This window comes from Protopterus annectens, chromosome 4.part1 (genome assembly GCF_019279795.1).
Source record: "Protopterus annectens isolate FY-2018-M chromosome 4.part1, PAN1.0, whole genome shotgun sequence".
NCBI classification, from domain to species: Eukaryota; Metazoa; Chordata; order Ceratodontiformes; family Protopteridae; genus Protopterus; species Protopterus annectens.
The window spans coordinates 745,053,313-745,074,379 of NC_056734.1; the positions used below are offsets into that span (position 1 = coordinate 745,053,313).

The following is a 21,067-nucleotide window of genomic DNA, read 5'->3' on the forward strand; positions in this document are numbered from 1 at the left end:
TTTTTGGATTTCTTGGCAGTGTTGTGACACTTTTCTAAGTATACTGTATTATTACGAGAAAAAGCCTGTGATTCGTCTAGATTATTTTACATGTAATTTTGGTGTCAGATATGAGTTGTAAAAGAGGGCCTGTGCGTTTGACTAACAGAGTCAAGCATGCAGAAAGTAACAAGCATAGTAACAAAGGAAGTGTGAGGCTTCTGAACATAACATACAATAGAGCATCACTTATCTAGCCAGTTTGCCAAACAACATAGCATTCATAGGAAGTACCTTTGACCTTTCCACCTTGTGGGTTCTTACAGTAGACTGTACCTCCCCTCTCAAGGAGGGCGAGGCCAGTCAAACTTGGGGTGAATTTATGAATATCTATCCAATTATGCAGCTCCCATTTGAAGGAAAATAGTGTATCAGAGGGAGTCTATTACTGATGTGAGAGAACACTTGAGTTTCTCCACATTGTTATATTCATCTGGTGAAGAAGGTTTAGATCCCTTGTTCTGGTATTGGGGTACTATCTGAATTGTTATGGTAGAAAAGATCCTGGACTCCTGGGTCCTTGATTGCTCAGTAGACAAGGCATAGTTCTTTATGGAGCCATAAGACACTGAAAAGAGAAACAGTGCTTCTAGTCATTTCTGGTCACTTCCAGATTTTAATCATGTCTGCCATATGTGATAATGATGCCATTTTAACACTTAATTTAAGCCAATGTTCAATTCCCCAGACATTTGTAAGTGTAAGTTCATGCTGGAGGGCTTCTGTGTCAGGGAGGGGGAAATTAGTAGCAAAGTGCATTTTCTCACATAACAGTCTGCCTAACAATCTACTGTTTGCTCAGATAAACTAGAACATTCTAAAATGGTTATTTTATATTAGATCCCACTCTCAGTCTGCAGTGAGCCATGCTCTGTTGGAATGAGGAAAGCTGCCCGTAGGGGAGAACCAGTCTGCTGCTATGACTGTATTGTTTGTTCCAAGGGAGAGATCTCTAATGAAACAGGTAAGCAACGTATTAAGAAGTAAGAACTCAATGAAATTATGCAAGATGTTTTGGATACTTGGTACACGCAGCATAGATAAGAACAAATAATTAAAACACTTGTACAGAATGGGCTTGCTTTTACAAAGCTGGAGTGGGTTGACTGAGTAAAACATTTTGCACAAAGTTGTGTTCTTAGTACTTGTCTCTGATATAACTTCCTTTTCTTCTTATTCTGTTTTTATATGTTGAAACATGCACTCTCCCTTCTGCTCTTAACTGATATCACAGATACTTATCTTTTGCTCAAAAAAAATATTTTCCTAACTGTGTGTAGAGTTTTCATCATTTATGACAATCCTAAAAATGGACTTTTTATTGTTTGATGTGCTCCAAAGTCATTGCAGCTGTGCCTCATAATAATAGGTTTACAGTGTAAGTTTTTGATTTTGCCATGGATATTGAAGAGGGCTGCACTGTCATCATACAACTTATATAAACAAAGTACAGGTAGCACAGGAACTGGGAAATGGAGAAAGTTTACATTAAAATTCAGCATATTGATGGTTTATTGATGAATTTGGAGTTGATCAATAGATAGGTTCTGCTGAACTGCTAACCTGGTATCTCACAAATAAGGAGCTGAAAGCCTCTATACTTCCAAACTACCACAGAATACCTTCATAACTGGTATCTGTCATTGAAGGTGCACGTATAATTCAGCTGCTTTTCATGACTGCTGAATATAGGTGGCTAATCAATTAAACCATATCTGAAGTTTGGAAGGAATTTTTTTTTTTGTAATTCTGCAAATCTGGTTGCATACAGTTAATCCTTTTATGGATGCCCCACCAGAAGAACTAGTTGTGGTCTCACTTTACATTCATAGAGAACCACGACCTCAGGTTATTATGGAGTCCAGTGTATCAGTTCCTTGGAATGCGCTTTCACATACCTTTGATGTATTATTATTATCATTACTATTATTAGTATTATTATTGGTATTGTTATTAGTATTATTGTTGTTATTATTATTATATTATTATTATTATTATTATTATTATTAGTATTATTATTATTATTATATTATTATTATTATTATTATATTATTATTAGTATTATTATTATTATATTATTATTAGTATTATTATTAGTATTATTATTAGTATTATTATTAAACAAATATAACCCTGTAAGCTTCTGTCTCATAGTTTGTCGGGTATTTCATACTTGAAAGAGTAAAAATATTGTATACATTACATTTGAAGGTCACTATTTTTCATTTATTCCAAAAATTTTAATGACATTTAGGGCAGTATTTATAGTTCAGGGCTTCTCATATTCACATTGTAGATCTATAAAGAGTAGTGATACAACATTATGCAAATCCTGGACTGTCAGGATGACTATGGAAATGTGGAGGACTTTTTTCTGAACATGTTCCCCTATCGGAAATGGTTAATGTGATTTACCCATAACTGATAGTGGGGCATTTGCTATACTGTTAAGGGGGTATACAGCTTGCATGAGTTTGATTTATAGACATGAATCTATAATTAACTAATTTGCATATAAACAGTGTCAATTGTCCTGAAGTTAAGCCAGAAAGCAGCCATTTTCAGTTGGATATAGAGATACAATGAGAACTGAGTTGGTGCTTCAACATACCTGGATATTTTTACTAGAGAGATTGCTTGGGTAAATGTTTATTTTTATGCTTGTTCATACCCAGGCATTTTATTGAAGGGGTGGCTTGGGTAAATGTCTTATTTCAGAGCTTGTGGATATCTGGACATATTTCTGAAGGTGTCACATGGGTGAAATGTTTTATTTCAGTGTTTGTGCAAACCTGGAGATACTACAGAAGGGGTTGCTTGGATGAAATGTTTCATTTTAAAGCTTGTGCATACCTGCACATATTACTGAAAGAGTTGCCTGGTGAAATGGTTTAGTTCAGTGCTTGTCGAAACCTGGAGATATTACTGAAGGGGTAACTTGGGTGACATGTTTATTTTACTGCTTGTGCATACCTGGATATATTACCAATGGGATCGCTTGAGTAAAATGTTTTATTTTAGCTCTTGTCCATAACAGGGCATGTTACTGAAGGGGTCATTTGGGTGAATGCTTCATTTTAGTGCTTGTGTGTACTAGGAAATGTTAATGAAGGGGTTGATGGAGGAGTTAATTCATTTGTGTGTCAGGGAAGTGCTTGTGCATACATGATCAGATTGCTGAAGTGACTGCAGGATAAAATAATTTATTGTGTCATAAACTAATGAAGGATTGATTGGGAAATTAATGCATTTGTGTGTCAGGGAAGTGCTTCTGCATACTTAAACAAGTTTACAGCTTGCAACTCCAATATGAAAGACAAAGCATACCACAGGGATGTGGGACAATGGGTGGAATTCAATAAAGCCTACACTGAGCGATTTGCCATGTAGGCACAGTGGCATGGCCCCAACATGGAACATAGCCATGAGTGATCCAATAAACAGGGTGGAGGGAAGTGCACAACCGTGTGGACAAAGAAATGTCTGCTGAATGCAAATCACCTAATAAGCTAGTGAACTCCATGCAAATGAGGTTGATTTGCAATCCAATAAGCAGAAATGCACCCGTGTAGGTGCTGTGTTAGTGTAAGAAATGTATCCGGAAAAAAAACGTGTACTGGACTGTAAAATTTAAACAGGGGCTGTAAAAGCCCCCCCAGAAAAGGGTGGCTATGGTACTATAGGCATGCAAATGGCCAAAATTCTGGCCAGTGAGTCCAAAAAGTAATGCAAATAAATACAATATATATATATGTATATATATATATATATATATATATATATATATATATATATATATATATATATTTTTTTTTATTTTAATATATATGTATATCACGTTTGCCCAACATGCAGCAACATGTAAACATGCCATTATGCCAAAAATAAATAAATAAATAATATAAAAAGTGTAAAAAATAAAAATTAGACATTTTCAAAAATATTGCATTATAATGCCCAGCATGCAGAACCTTAGAATAGCAGGTGTCAGTGGTTGCTATCGAGACAGGCCCTAAAGCAGTGAAGTATCCAGGGTATACATAATTAGCTGTATGTAAATGAGCTGGGGTTACTGAATTGCAAAAAGCTACGGTGCCCACGGATACAACCCAGCCAAACATGCCCATTCTTGGGGAGTGTCAAAACTGCTTAGCACTGTTTACACTAGCGCTGAGGATTTGAGAGGCATGCAACAGTGCTTAGCAGTGAAAGAATTTGAAAAAATAAATAAAAAAAAAAAAAGAATTTGAAAAAATAAATTTTAAAAAAAGTATATAGCCTGGGAAAGCCAATAAGGTAGAAATGACTGATAAGCCCTCTTCAACAGACACTGCCCCCTTCAAACCCCCAATGATATACCTGTCAGATGGAATGCAGCATAATGAGCCAATCACACAGGCTGCAAGTGGCTGCACCACTATAAAGTATGCATACACCCTACAGTCTGATTTTTCCCACATACTCTGCACTATTTGGATACATAGGTTCATACGTTCATAGGACAATACTAGGCTTTTGGCTCAGAGGCTCTTATAAGCCTAGCCAAGAATTTCACTCATGTTCCCACAAAGTCAGCACCTGTTTTTCCTTTCCAGCAGGAACACAAGTGGGATCCCAGAGGTATATTTTCTGTTTCCCATCCAGTCATCCAGGTTCCTGTTGAAGAGGGCTAGTGAGGTACTCTGCTTGACATGGAGAGGAAGTCTGTTCCACAGATGGGGGAGTTGTTGGGACACAATTCTATTCTGCCAACAAGTTCTATTAATGTCACAGACCAGTTTGAGACCTTGTGTGGGGGTTGCATGAGTGGAGTTTGACTTACAGATATGCAGCAAATCCATCATGGATGAGTCTGAGATGGCCTTGAATGCCAGGCACAAGTCATCTCTGAGCAGTCTGTATTAGACTGAGTAGAGGGACAGGGCTCTTAGCCTATCTGTATAGGATAGGTGTTTGAGACCCTGGATTTTCCTGCTCAAGAACCTGTGTGGTCTGTCCAAATGCTGCATGTGTTTGGCAAGGTACATGCTGAAGGGGGCATTGTACTCAATAATGGATCTGATAAGGGATGAGTACAGGGATGGTATGACCTCCTTGTTCATGGATGAAATACCCTTACTTATGAGGTGGGCCATGTAGAAAGCCTTCTGTACAATTGAGCGACATGGTGGTCAAAAGTCAGGTTGCTATAAACCTAGGTGTCCAATTCCCTCACAACTGATCGTATGCTTAGTACATTGTTATTAATGTGATAATTAGTGGGGAAACCATTTTCCCCAAAGGGGATAATGATGCATTGCTTGGCATTCAGTTTGAGGTCATGCTTCTGGCACCAGTCATTAGTGTGGTTAAGGCCCTCCTGAAAGATGTTCACATCGCTAAAGGAATTTATGACAGCACCCAGCTTGCAGTCATCTGCAAACGTGGTCAGCCACAGACCACTGGTTTTGGCTTGCACCTCAGAAAATATATCCCAAACAGTAGAGGGCACAAGACCGATCTTAGAGGTATGCCACTTGTTACAGGTCTACTACTAGAAGTGGGTTCCCCTGTTTTGACTGAGTGGGTTCTATCACTGAGCCAGTTAGCTACCCATCTAGTAACATATGCGTTGATGCCTAGCTGGGATAGTTTATCTATTATGCTTGAGTGGGGAATAGTGCTGAAGGCTTTGACTAGGTAAAGGTAGGCAGTTGCACTGTCTTGCCCTCATTTGTGGCTTTGGTAACTGTTTTGAAGAAGTTGATCAAGTTTAACAAGCATGATCTCCCTTTGAGAAATCCAAACTGTGTGAGATCAAGTGTTTGTAGGTTGCCAATCTTCTTGTTTATAAGGTCCATAATAATGTGTTCCGTGGCCTTGTAGATCAGGCTAGTTCCTGGGTCAGTGGATGCTCCACCATTGTGTAGAGGGATGGCAGAGGCTGTCCTCCATTCTGCTGGGATGAAGCCGCTGCATAGGCTTTGGTTGAATAGGGTGCCTAGTGGTGCTGAGAGCTCTTGCCTGAATTCATGTAGGACACAGCTAGGGATGTTGTCAGGTTCCATGGAGGCTGTATTTTTTGCCTTTGTGAGGGCATTAATGACCTCCTCCTTGGTTATGAGAGGGGGGGCAGATGCTGGGGATGTCCTGGTTTACTGATGAGAGGACAGGGGGGGGGGGTGAAGTTTCATTGAACTTGTCTGCCAGCAGGTTGGCTATATCTATGGCGTTTGTGCATGTAGTATTCCTGACCACACATTCAGAGCAGATTTGGGAGTTACCTACACTTGGGAAGTTTAACTGACAAAATGCTAGGGGTTGCTGCTACTCTGCTACATCTGTATGCACTTGTGGCTGAGGTCAGTGATGATGCTGATGCTGACAATAGGCTCAGACTGAGAAGGTGAAGAGTGTTAAGGCCCAGGGTGACTTTCCAGGGGTTACATGAGCTGGAGATTGAGAGAACTACAGGGTGGAGAGGGACATACTACAAGAACTCACCAAGCTCTGCCACCCTCAACTCAGACCCAGAGCCAACAGAGGGGAAGCCATCCCAGTGGAAACAAAGGTATGTGTAGCCCTTAGAATATTAGTTGCAGGTACTTTTCAAAGACCAACTGGGGACATAATGGGGGTCTCACAGACATCTGCATCCAGTGTACTCCACCATGGATGCCATGCAAGCACATGCCAGTGAGCACATATATTTAGCCTGAACCCTTGAGGACCGGGTCACCAATATGCATCTCGTCTACACTACTCTGAGGTACTGGGTGCCATAGACTGCACTCATGTGCACTTCAAAGCACCACCCGGTGAAGAGGGTAGGGTCTACGTCAACCAAAAGGGGTGTCACCCATCAACTGTCAGGTCATGTGCAATGCCCAGGGCATTATCATGAATGTGTGTTCTGGCAGCCCTGGCAGCTATCACAACTGCCACATCTGGCATGCCTCACAGCTGTACCAGACATTTCCCGGGGGGACATCCCCTACAGCCATTTACTGGGTAATGCTGGCTATGGACTGGAACTGTGGATGATGACACCCATCAGAAATGCAAACACAAGTACTGAAGAATGCTATAATGAGGCACACGCACAAAACAGGAACATCATAGAGCATGTGTTTGGGCTGCTGAAGTCACAGTTCTACTGCCTCGATATATCTGGTGGATCACTGCAGTACTCTCCAGCCACATGTGCACACATGTTCACAGTATGTGCCATGCTGCACAATATGATCCTGTGGGAACAGCTGTGGCAGGAACATCACAGGGAAGGAATGCACAGCCCTCCACCAGTTCCAAGGTTCCCACAGCCACAGGGGGACAAAGAGGAGGAACCCCCTAAGCCTCTTCCTGTAGGCAGATGTAGGCATGTCCAGTATGCCCTGGTCTTGGCAAAAGGAGAATGCATAGCACATGCACTGACAACCTAGAGTCCTAGGGCTTGACACCTCACTCCAATTCACATACATATAAAAAGATGCTAGCCACACTACACAACCTGTACCTTATCATGTATTGGCTGTGTGCTGCAAGCATCAGACAGAGACAGCCCTGAAGCACTGTTATCTCAACTGGTGCAGTCAAAGGTAAGTCCCTCTTCTTTACAACAAATGTATGGGGTAGTAGACTATGGTAGCATATGTATGGACCTGCTGCATGTATGCAAGGGAATAGAGTGGGCTACTGGGTTACCTGCAGAGAACTAACATCTATGTGGGACAACAGGAACTCTATGCCCCATACTCTCCACCCCATGATATGCAGTAGGCCCCAATTCAGCAAAACCCATAGCACTATGCAAGGGAATTACAAACAGTGAGATCATAGGGCAGGTGCTTGACTGTCAATGCCAGAGTTCCCTACCCCCAATACACCCATTTTCCCATACAACTGCAGTAACATTATGTTTGCAAGGTAATAACAGCAGACCACACCATCCCAGGACTGTCCCAATCAATCTGGTGACATCTTCTTTTTCCACAATATGCGGGGGTCAATGTGCTATGTCTGTCTGTTGGCGACACTGTCAGGAATTAAACTGCCCTGTCTGGTGGCTGTCGTGGCTTAGTGGGCTAAGTATGTTACCATGGATGATGGCGCTCATGGTTCGATCCTAGCTCTGCCTACTATTTTGCACGTGAGTTATACCTTTGGTAAGAGTTCTACAGACTGTCCATATGTCACTATTTTTTGCTGCAAAAAAATTGGACAAAGCCAGAAGCAATGGAGGGACAGGTGGCCACAGATATGGACAGTACACAGCTCTGAGTAACCTAGATGGTGGCTAGTAGAACAGCAGGTTGTAACAACTCAGAGTAGCAAGAGGATGTAAAAGCTGTAATGTAACTATGTCAGTACTTGCAACAAGTCAGTGGGCACCATCATACCCATCAAATGTACAGAGTGTCACAGAATGTCCACATTCCTGCCTCATATTTATGATCCATTTTACATAATATTGCATTATTCTGGCAAACTAGTGGCATGTCAATAAAGGTTAACATCAGAAAATAATGACAGGCAGTTGAGAGCCACACTTCATACTCATCATAACATTCATGCTAATACAAAACCTGAATTCTACCAACTGTCTAACTTTGCAAGAGCAATATTCAAACCTTGCCCCTATGTTTGTGCCTGTGTCTGTGTCCCACTTATATATATGGCTTTGTCTAGATTCCTGGCTCTAAGAGGTTGAGAGGTTTGGGCACTATGTAGCCTTATATTAACAGTACAACACTATGAGGACCAGAGCAGACATATGGGGTGCAAGGCTGGCCATCCTTTTAAACAAGTACAGTCAGAGGTGTGATATCTGTAACCCTGTGTGTGGTGTTGCATCACATACTCCAGTCACAGCATACCTACAACTACATAGAGCAGCAACTGTGGAGAAAGCCAGAACTGGAGCAGAGAAAGTCCCACACATAAGGAGAAGGAGGAACTACTGGCTACACAAATGTAGAAAGTGCAGAATAGAAAGGTTTGTGCATTAGCATGGGTTCCTGGCAGTGTATGGAGTCAATAACTCAAATGTCTGTCAGTGGTTCAATCTATAATATTCTGTCACTGACATACTGGAAAATCACAGTGCCATGTAAAATGTACCAGACATATTATGCAAAATCCTGTGTAATCTACTACACTCTTTACACACCCTAGATAAGAGTCAGATATTACAGACAACACACAGGCAGGAAATGCCTCAGGCAGTATATCAGGGAGGTGCTGGACTGTTTAATCAGATTCAGCAGACAATTGGCTGTAGCACACAAAATCCCAAACTGGACTACAGGTAGGTCTGGCCTGGAGTCCCATTGTAAGTTCTGATTGTCACACTGGGCATGCTCCTACACTTAGGTTCATAGGGTCATACGTTTGTACTAGGCTGTTGGTCCTAGGGCCTATACAAGCCTAACCATAACAATTCCCTGGCTATTTCTACCCACAGTATTTACTTCCCTGGACCTCTGTCTAGCAAGGCGGCTGACGTGATCCCCAGGGTGAATTTCCTATCTCCCATCCAGCCGTCAGGGTTACTTTTTCAGAGGGCCAAAGAAGCGGTCTGCTTGACATGACAGTCTTGGCAGTCTATTCCAGAGTCTGGGGAGTCTCTGGGTCAGAAACCTATTCCTCCAGCATGTTTTGTTCATTGTGATGACAAGGTTTAGATCCCTGGAGCATGTGCCTCTTAGGGATTGGGATTTCTTTAAGTGTAGCATGTCCAACAGCTCTGGGTTTGACATGGCCTTGTATGTTAAGCAGAGATTGCCTCTGAGTAGACAATATGTGACAGAGTATAGGTGGAGTTTTATTAGACGGTCAGCATAGGGCATCTGCTTTAAGCCTGTGATTCTTTTAGTGAGGTATTTCTGCGGCCTTTCCAGTTGTTGCAGATGTCTTGAGAGGTACATTCCAAATTGGATTCTATAATGGGTCTAATGAGGGATGAGTACAGTAAGACAATGACCTCCTTTTTTCCTGGATGAAAAGCCCTTAGTGCTAAGGTGTGCCACATAGAAGGATTTCCTGACTGTTGTGATGATGTGGTTATCAAAGGTGAGACCACTGTCCACCTGTGTCCCTAAGTCTCTTATCACACTTTCAGTGTTTAGTGTACTGCCACCTATGTGATAATTCATGGATACATGTTTTTTCTAAAAGAGGATAACTATGCATTTTTTGGCATTGATCTTGAGCCCATGGTTCTGGCACCAAGCATCTGTTTCTGTAAGGCCCTTTTGTAGAATATCCACATAATTTGGGGATTCAATAATGACTCCCAGTTTGCAGTCATCTGCAAACTTTGTTAGCCAGACTCCCCTTAGTGTTGGCCTGTACTTCAGAGAATTAGATGCCAAACAAAAGCAGTCCCAGGACTGAACCCTGAGGTACTCCACTTGACACTTGCCTGGAGATGGATTTGGAGTCGGCTGCTTTTACAGTGTGGGTTCTGTCAGTAAGCCAGTTGGCAACCCATCGAGTGATGTAGGGATTAATGCCCAGCTTAGTAAGTTTATCTATGATTCTAGAGTGGGGGATGGTGTCAAAGGCCTTGGTGAGGTCCAGATAGGCTGTGTGGACCACCTTACCCTTGTCCACAGCTCTGGAGACTGATTTGAAGAAGTTAATCAGGTTCAGGAGACACGATTGGCCCTTCATGAACCCAAACTGTGTGGCGTCCAGTGTTTGAAGGTTGCCAATGTCTTTGTTTATAAATTCCATGATAATACGTTCCATGGCCTTGCAGATGGCTCATCAGACTGATGGTGCAGTAGTTCCTGGGATCCAAGCTGGATCCCCCCTTGTGGAGTGGTATAACTGTAGCTGTGCACCACTCACTGGGCATGAAGCCTGAGGTGAGGCTATGATTAAACATGACACTTAGGTGAGGTGCCAGTTCATTTTGTAGTTCATGTAGTACACAGTCTGGGATGTCATCTGGTCCCATGGATGCTGTATTTTTAGCTTAGGAGAGTGCAATTTTTTACCTGTGTGGCCATTATTACAAGAATTTGGGGTGAGAGGGGGTGAAGTTTGCACTGAATCAATCTGCCAGGATATTGGCAATATCCTTAGGATCAGTATATTTAATGCCATTCTGTTGTAGCTCAGAGCAGATCTGAGCATTGCCATTTAGATTCTTGAGATAGCTATAGAATGCCTTGTGGTTGTCCTTGGAATCATTGGCAATTTTATTTTCATAACTAGCTTTGGAGGATTTTATGAGGGATCTCAGGTTCTTACTGAGGCTTGTAAGGGAATTTTTTGTATCCTAGGATTTTCCTCTTTTCTGCAACAGTTTCTTCCTTTTGTTGTAAAGTTTGTTTATGGCAAGTGACCACCAGATTGGCTTTCTTTTTTTGGAGGAGAGCATCTTGGTTCTATTGGGGATGGCATGATTCATGCATGAGTGTATGTGCTCGTACAGTGCCTTAATGTAGGATTCAGCAGTCGAACTTTCAGTTCCCATCTGCATGGGTGTCATGAAGTGTTTTGGCATATTGGCAAGCTAGAAGGGCTTTAATGCCCATGCTTGAAACATTTGTATGTATGTACGTATGTATGTTTGTGTGTATGAAGTTTGTCACTTCTGGCTTGAATAGCATGAATTTGGCTATGGAGAAGTTTTTTCTACGGAGGTTTCCTTACTGGGGGTGGGGGTGGGATGTGGATGTCAAGGGTGATTAGCTTATTGTAAGACCTGACCAATGAGGGGGTGACCATAGGTGTGGAGCATCAATTTCCTATGTTGGTAATAACCAGGTCTAGGACATTGAAGCCCCTGGTGGGACTAAGGATTAGTTGATCCAGGGCATTGGAACTTATGAATTCCAAGAACCGTTGGGCAAAGGTGTTGGTACATGAGTAGTTTTCCCAGTTAATGGCAGGGTAGATGATATCACCCAGTATTACAGTATTTGGTTGTATCTTAATATTTTCCAGTATGTTTAGAAAGGTGTAGTGAGAATCCTGGGGCATGGTGGAAGATCTGTAGCAAGTTACAATTTGGATTGCAGTCTTACCTAGTGTTAGTTGCACTTGGTGAATTTCAGATACATTGTGTTGGGCAACTAGCCTGGTGTTGCGAATTCCTTGGTGAATATGGACACTCCTCCACCTTTAGTGTTTTGGTCCTGGTTTGGTGGCCGAAAAGTGTGGTAAGAGTTGTAGCCTGGTATTGCAGGGGTGTTGTCTGGAGCCTTGAACCAGGTCTCAGTTACTGCACAGATATTGATGTTCTCCATTTTTAGGAGTGCCTTGAGAGAGTGCATTTTGAGGTTTAGACTTCTAGCATTGAGTAGCATTACCTTCAGATTTTGCATGCTTGTACCTGTTACAGCGGTGTTTTTTCGCTCTGAACTTTGCCTAAAAAAGGCACTATAGGGGTGGCAAGAGCTTAGCCAGTAACCTGAATCCCAGGAGCGACAAGTGCAGACTATCTCTGGCAAAACATCGTGATCTGTCGATCATGTTGTCCCAGGCAGACAGATACTGGATCCACTTTGAATAGTCTAGGCTTAGCTAATTGCAGCTCATATCTGATGTCTGCCTGGTGTCCCATTGTAAATACTGATGGCTACTCTGTCCATGTTGCTACACCTATCTAATTTCAGCCTATCTCTGAACCCTCATCTGACTATACAATGGAGATATCTATACATCTCTGTGCATACAGACAGCTATGTACACCTAACTGTCTCCCCCTATCCCTATCAGACATGATTACCCTTATTTATCAGTATGTGGCACATATAAGATATATCTGGATCTGTACAGTTGTATATACATACAAATATATATAGGTGACATACACACACACACATATATATATATATATATATATATATATATATATATATATATATATACATGTATATATATATATATATACATATATATATATATATATATATATATATATATATATATATATATATATATATATATATGTGTGTGTGTACATCATATACAGAGAGGGGGAGAGAGAGAGAGAGAGAGAGAGAAGACCCAGAAAGGCATAGAGTGATGTACTGCTGAAGCCACTTGTACAGAAATTGTAACCAGTTGCACATGCAATTTGTATGGTGAGCTGTAGTCTGTAGTAGCAGGAAGGTTGGGGTTCCAATCTCACATCAGATACTGTGTGTGTGTGTGTGTGTGTGTGTGTGTGTGTGTGTGTGTGTGTGTGTGTGTGTGTGTGTGTGTGTGTACAGTCCACATGCAGCAGAATACACATGCCCAACAGGCTTATGTCTGTGCAATGATCACTCATTTATGGCCCTGTAACTAGTGTCCTCCACAACAGTGGCATCCCTGTCAGCAGCTGCTGATGTCATCCACCTAAACAGCAGTAGAGGACACTCTCCAAACGCATAAACTCCATGGTGCATGGGATAAGTACATACCGTATTTCTTCATAAATAAGACCTAACCAAAGAATAAGGCCTAAATCAATTTTTCCTTACAATATACCATTTAATAGAATTAAAAAGGTTATACAGTATTTTTGGCCTATGTTATTTAGGGATGACATTTTAGCCAAAGTTATTCAGGAAAAGACCCTCATTTCTTATGAAAAGGGAAGGTGTATTGATGATTTAATAGTCCATAGTAAATTTAAAGTTCCTGATGTGAAAATTAATAAGTTAAGTTTTTCTAAGAAATCTATATTCCCCTGTGGAACTTGCTCTATCTGTCCAATTGTTGTTAATAGTTTTTCAAGCATTAATGGCTTTAAATGTTATCCAAATCAAAGCTTTTCATGCAATACTGTTAATGTTGTTTATATTCTTAGATGCCCCTGTGATAAGTTTTATGTGGGGGAGACTAAAAGGATGTTTAAAGTTAGGATTCAGGAACATGTCAGGGACATAAAAAATAACAATAAAGATAGTCCATTAGCCCTCCCTTTTAAAGATCAGTCAGTACAACAATAATTTATTACCATGGCCCATTTGGTTTGTACCTATCCAGATATCTGAAGCAACTGTAAAGGCCATGGTAATACCCACAAAGGTAATCCGTGGCCTCCAACACCTGTTCCATGCAGACAGCCTTAAATCAATAGTGCCCCACTCGGTATCAGCCAGGTTGCCCAGAGGTGAGCTATGGCATGCCTAGATGGTAACGTTGGGCCTTGCCTTTAAAAGCTGGCCCATATATGTTAATCTAACTCCTCATCCATTACCAGCACGACAGGCCTGAATCTGATATGCAACATCAACAAAAGCTGCTGAAGACACAGGTTTGTCTCCCAGAGGTTGCCCTGTCTCAGGAATGCACTTCCCATACATGTCAAAAAGAGTACCATGCATACCCTCATCAAGTCCATCCGTGACGAATGGATGGCGATCCACAAATCTGTCCCAGGGTCACACCTGTGTCCCTCAAGGACAGGGGCAACAGGTGCTAACCGGTGCTTCTGTCAGGGATAAAGTAATAACTAGGCTTGTAAGGGACCCAGGGCCATTACTCTAGTAACCTTCCATGATCCTATGAACCTATGATCCTACTGAACTCCCAGGTGACATGTATCAAGAGTAGCATGCTGTGTCAAGGGGTATGCATGCAAGATTACACTGTCTGCCCCCATTGTCTCTCACACACTGTTCTACCAATATGCATATAGGTAACCATACACATATACAGCTGTACCTTGGCAATGTCACATTTCTGCATTGCCACTATGCCATCCTGAGCTGCTTTATTGGCAGCAGTTCCCCACGGCATCGACACACAGGCACTTGGAACAGAAACAGAAACAGGTCTGGGAGACAACAGTCAGTCAGCATCAAGGAACAAAGGTACATACACTTTGATGTGTTCGCATGAAACATGCTAGCAGACTGCACCTTACAGGGCATAACACTACTGAACTACAAACTGTCATTAAATATAGTATATTCACCCTGTGCATCAGACACATATTAGCATATTCCTGCATCAGTGGTATGGATGACAGACATGTGACATAGGTATCATCACATGCACAGGGTGTGGTGTGGGATTGCCAAAGGCCTAGACTGTGCCACACAGTTGACATTGTGTGTGTGTGTGTGTGTGTGTGTGTGTGTGTGTGTGTGTGTGTGTGTGCGTGTGTGCGTGTGTGTGTGTGTGCGTGTTGAGGGGTGCTGGTCAGCTGGGCCATGGAGAGGAGCTGTGTGTGTCTGGTGGTGATGTGCATGTGGCAGTGATGTGTGAGTGTGTGCATGTACACAGTCAATCCATGTGCCAGCCCTACACAAGGCTATGTTGGACAGCTGTGAACCATACATGGCAGAATGTACAGTTCACCATCTCTGGCCACGGACACAGAAACTGGTTCCACCATGAGTGGCACTGGCACTACCATGCACAGGGCCAGAGGTGGTACTACTTGCTGACAGTGACCAGTGTCTGTTGGGTCTGTGCCCCTCACTGGACCACCCAGGGCCACGTGCCCATGGCCTGCCACTTTATGGTGTGAACAGCACCCTTCATTCGATAGTGCTGGTGGTACTTACACTACAGGAGTGTGACTGTGCATGACCACATTGGGATCTCAGTCAATGTTGTTGCTGACCTATGTCCACATGTCTGACACATTACTCCCACCACATTTTCAAGCACAGACATTGCACAGTTAAGGACTGACAATGTCTCACCCCCACCATCTAACCACTACATCAGCGAAATGATTCAAAGCATCACCAGTGCCATAGATCGAGTCATGCATGCCAGGCAATGTAGCATCCATTTGGTGTTGTGTTCAGAACATGCCTGTGCCTGCAGGAAGGACTGAAACATGCATTAGGTGACACATGTTGTGACACCTCTGACAGGTGCTGGATGGGCAGCAGTCCTCCTTCGAGTATCCCTGTCAATCTGCCTGTGTAAGACCTTGCCAGGTCTCTAGCTATTGTTAGTGTCTGCAGTCACAGATGCCATAGTTGCCACACTCTCTTATTCAATGCCAATACCCTTTGACTGTCCAATATCTGTGGCTGCTGGGGACTGGGTATGTGTGGGCATACTGACTGTGTCCAGGGACATTGGGGGAGGAAGTGGGATGTCAACCCGTGGAACAGATTCAGCCCCCAACATCCCCATCTGTGCCTCACTATGGCTGCCATCATCATCAGAGTCTGATGAGACACTGACATGAGGTTGTGAGGGGGACACACTCTAACCCGCGTGGTCACCTGTGAGGGGAAGACAACATGACTACATTAATTCCTGCACTATAATGTCTGCTGATACACACACACACACACACACACACACACACACACACACACACACACACACACACACACACCGATGAGGTTCCACAAATGCATTATACAGACCACATCTTATGACTGATGCCATGCACAACACAGAAGCAGATCACAAAAGACACACACAAGACACGCCCTTAACAACATGCATTGCAGCTTTGTTGAGTTAATGTTGCTAGTACTATACAAATGTGAAATAACTGACATGTCAGTGTATGTGATGGGCCTTCACCTAAAACACAGTGCACCTGTTTCCACAATAGTAATGCCCCCCCTTTATAGCAGACCTAGACCTTCACAAAAATATGTGCTAATATCTCACAGATCCTGCAAATATGCTACTGTGATTACAGATGTAATGCAGTGCAGAGAACCCCTCCACTAGCAAACATGCAAGTATTGCAATATGGCTAAGCTTAACAGTTGGGTCCATGGCAAAATGGCAGCCCTTAACATGCCTAGGTTATAGATGAGCCATAACAAAACAGTTCCACACTCACTGGCTACAGGATGATGGACCCCGGCCACACAAGAGGTACCTATGGATTTGTAGGCGAGTGGTATTGTCAGCAGACACAAATGTGGCATTGGTACAGGATAATATGTGCATATATCAACATGTACAATACAAACTGTGATACTCCCCGCATTGTTGACATTCACAATATGTGTGCACATGTGTGCATTACAACACCACACACACACACACACACACAAATGCAGACTGATCTGACACATGTGTACAGGTATGCAGAAGCTGCCACTCTGAATCCTACAGTATTAAAGTGATGATGATAGAAGGCTTACCTGCATGCTCCTTGGCTGTGCATGTTGTGCCACCCATCTCTACACCATAATTCTTGTGAGCTGGTGGCCAAACCCAGAATTGCCAGGTACTCCTCTTTGGCCAAAAGTGGTTGTTGTGTTGCAGGCCCTCCACCAGTGCCAGCATGGTCCCTGGCCACAGCTCCGGCCCTTTGCCATGCATTATTTATCATATCTGTGGCTCAGTGTCGTCCTGCTTATATCTCCTGTCCTGTTGGACGACATGATTCACCAATGTCATGAGGTCTGCCCACAGTGCAGCAGATTGTTGATGATTATGGTGAGTCCTTGACAACAGAACGTAGTAATAGAGTCTCAGGCCATCAATTATGGTGGCATTCTCTGCTTCTGAAAATGGTAGGTTCCTATGGTGATACATCCCTCCTGAAATACAAGAAGAGGGGAACACATCCCAGGACCACATACATTGTTCTCCATTATGTACAGACCCTGCACATCCACATTTGCCAGCACTAACCACCATTAACTCTCACATCATACCCCTCCATCTATCACCACAGTATGTATGTGGCTATCAGCAACATAGTGGCAATACATCATGCATTGCCTTCCGGATCTTGATGTTTCGTGCCACTTGCTGCATGTCCTATAAGGAGTTCAAATGCACTTTCCTGTTGCACCTATTTCTGCTTGTTCATAGCCTATCTACATTGTATGCAGTGGTGTCAGCCTTCTACCATTGTAGTAAGCACCTGGGCTGTAGGCCCACCTCTTAGGTCTCCCTGGCCTTCCTCCCATCAGATTCTGGAATATATGGCTGGACAATGTCCTACAGTTTCCCTTGCCAGTCCAGTTGATATGGGTATCCAGGCACAGTGTAGTACCTGTCTCATGTACACAGATGGACAACCATATACAAACACCACCAAGGAATACACTGTGTGAGTGATGCAATGACATTAGTAACCGACAGTCCATGCTCTCTCCCTGTCAGCCCCTGATATCTGTCACTGAACAGGTTGTAAACACAATCAGTGCACCTCACACACCACCCACACCTACACAACAGACGCCCACATAGGCAGAGGTCCTCAACATAAACATACACAAACAAAGGAGACCTCTGAGGCAAAGCCACACAAGAACATCACAGCCCTACACAGCACATACTACACACAGCCACACACCTGTGTCCCACAGCCACAAAGGCATCACTACATATCAAACATATTACACATAGGAGAGACTCCATTGGGAGACATACTGGTGTGTCTCTCACCAGGCTGCATATGTGGATGGTCACATTTACTTGTGGGTCAGGTGACAGAATTCACCATATCACATATGCACTGCTGTCTCTCAGCAACAGGTACTGTCATGAGTCTGCCACAGTCCATGTTGGTGTGCCTCACCTGAGCTGTGCATCCCTGAGAACATTGATTATGTGTCCCAGACAGGTATGTCCCTAGCCTTATGCAGCATTCCGCTGTCATCCAGACTGATGCTACAATACATTCAGGAAATTATTTACCTTAACATGTGGCCTTTTATCCTGTGATATTCCAGGGGGTTTCAGTACCTGTGAGTCTGGGATGATATTGTCTACAGACCACGATGCTTTGCTACAGATGGACTCCATCTGTCTCAACTGGCCTTCAGGCATCTGACAATGGTTCTCGCCACCCCTATAGTGCCTTCATTAGGAAAAACGGTGAGGTTATCACTACCAATATACAACTGTCAGTACAGCACAAATTGAAGGCCATGCTGCTAAATGCTACTAGTCTACACATGATGCTGCCCTCATTGCAAGCATTCTTAACCCTGGGAAATGCTGACATCTGTGCAGTCACAGACACATGGTTCAAAGCTGCAGAGAGCACCCCATCCTTACCTGCTCAACCATCCTATCATATACTCGGACCCCCAATTTTGGACAGTAATGCCATGGGACATAGGGCTTCAGTATATATGAAACACATACACACCTTCTTGCGGTACAGGAAGTAAGATGCACAGGGGAGACTGCAGGGGCAATTCACCATTGCCAACACACCTACTCAAATCATAGCTAGCTACCAGCCCCCACATGTGACCAGGAAGCCCATTCTGCCTATATGGACATCATCCGATCAACTGTATTAGGATTTGGGTCTGTACCCTGATCCTGGGTTACTTGAATGACCCAAATATACACCAGATGATATACCCATGCCAGCATGCAAATGGCTAGAGAGCCATCAACAGTGGAATTACAAACACCTCACTGCAGCTAGGTACTACCCACACATGAGGTGAAGGTGTGTTGGAGTTGATATTACACAAAACAGGTAACCACTGCAGCATCCCTACGTCATCCTCTGTGTCAAAGCAACCATCATGCTGTCACATTTGCAGTCACCATCTCCCACAATTACCATCTAGCTAGGGTCAGACATGCATATGACTTCAAAGTGGAACACAGCCTCCTGGGGGTGGTATACACAGATTTGCAGCCCCCCACACCTCTGTAGAAACTGGCACCAATATCCACACATACACACAAGTGCTATACATGCATTTGTATAGATGCATGGAGTCAGGTATACCCGACATGATTACATCATACTCTGCAAGGATACATAAACCTGTCTGGAGGATATCTGTAATAAACAGTGTCTATAACAGGATGACATACTGTTGCCTGAAACAAAGTAGGAGCAGGTGCTCATTTTGGAGCAATGTCTCAACCTGATAGACTTCTTTGAAGCAGTCACCAAAGCTGTAGACAAGGGTAAGGTGGTCCACACAGCCTATCTAGATCTTGCCAAGGCTTTCGACACCATCCCCCACTCTGGAATTATAGATAAACTCACTTAACTAGGTATAAATAGCTATGTCACAAGATGGGTTGCCAACTGGCTCACTGAGAGAACCCACACTGTGAACGTAGCAGACTCCAAATCCGATTTCAGACCAGTGACAAGTGGAGTACTACAGGGTTCAGTCCTAGGTCCTCTCCTGTTTGGTATCTACTTCTCTGAAGTACAGGCTAACACAGAAGGTCTTTGACTAATGAAGTTTGCAGATGACTGCAAACTAGGAGCCATAATTGAAACTCCTAACGATGTGGACATCCTACAAAAGGGCCTCACTGAGACAGTTGCCTGGTGTCAAAGCCATGGCCTCATGCTCAATGCCAAAAAGTGCATTGTCATCCCCTTTGGTAAACACTCTGTACCCATGAACTACAACATAGGCATAGTATACTTAATACCAAAAGTGTGATAAGAGACCCTGGGACACAGGTGGGCAGTATTCTTTCCTTTGATAATTGCATCGCCACAGTAGTCAGGAAATCCTTCCACATGGCACACCTCATCACAAAAGGTTGCTTATCTAGAAAAAAAGAGGTAATTGTTCCCTTCTACTCATCACTCATTAGACCCATTATAGAGTACAACGCCCCTTTTGGTATGTACCTCACAAGACATCTACAACATCTGGAAAGGCCGCAGAAATACCTCACAAAGAGGATTACCAGCCTCAAACAGATGCCCTACGCAGACTGTCTCAAAAAAGTCCACCTTTACTCCGTCGCATATCGCCTATTCAGAGGTGATCTCTGCCTAACATACAAAGCTATGTCAAACCCAGAGCTGTTGGACATGCTCCACTTAAAGAAATCACAATCCCTCCGAGATACATGCTCTACGGACCTAAACCTTGTCACCACAATAAACAGAACATGCTCAAGGGATAGATTCCTGTCCCAGAGACTTCCCATACTCTGGAACAAACTACCTATCTATATCAAACAAAGCTCCTCATTAGCACTCTTCAAGAAAAATCTTGATGATTGGATGGGAAATGGGAAATTCACCCTGGGGATCACCTCTGTGGCTCTGCTTGACAGTGGCACACGAAAATAATTTTCTTGGGTGGCAAAAGCCAGGGTACCTTTTTGGCTGGGCTTGTGTAGGCCCCAGGGCCGATAGTCTAGTATCTAC

At 43.2% G+C, this 21,067-nt stretch overlaps 1 protein-coding gene across 1 annotated transcript in view; it reads left to right on the forward strand.

The window, feature by feature from the left end:
- Positions 1 to 918: 918 nt before the first annotated feature.
- The window catches only part of LOC122801285 (vomeronasal type-2 receptor 26-like), a 47,786-nt gene continuing 27,637 nt past the window's right edge, over positions 919 to 21,067 (forward strand). The window contains exon 1 of the mRNA XM_044070833.1: positions 919 to 1,003. Coding sequence (XP_043926768.1) covers positions 919 to 1,003 — 85 coding nt within the window. The remainder of the gene's footprint in view (positions 1,004 to 21,067) is intronic.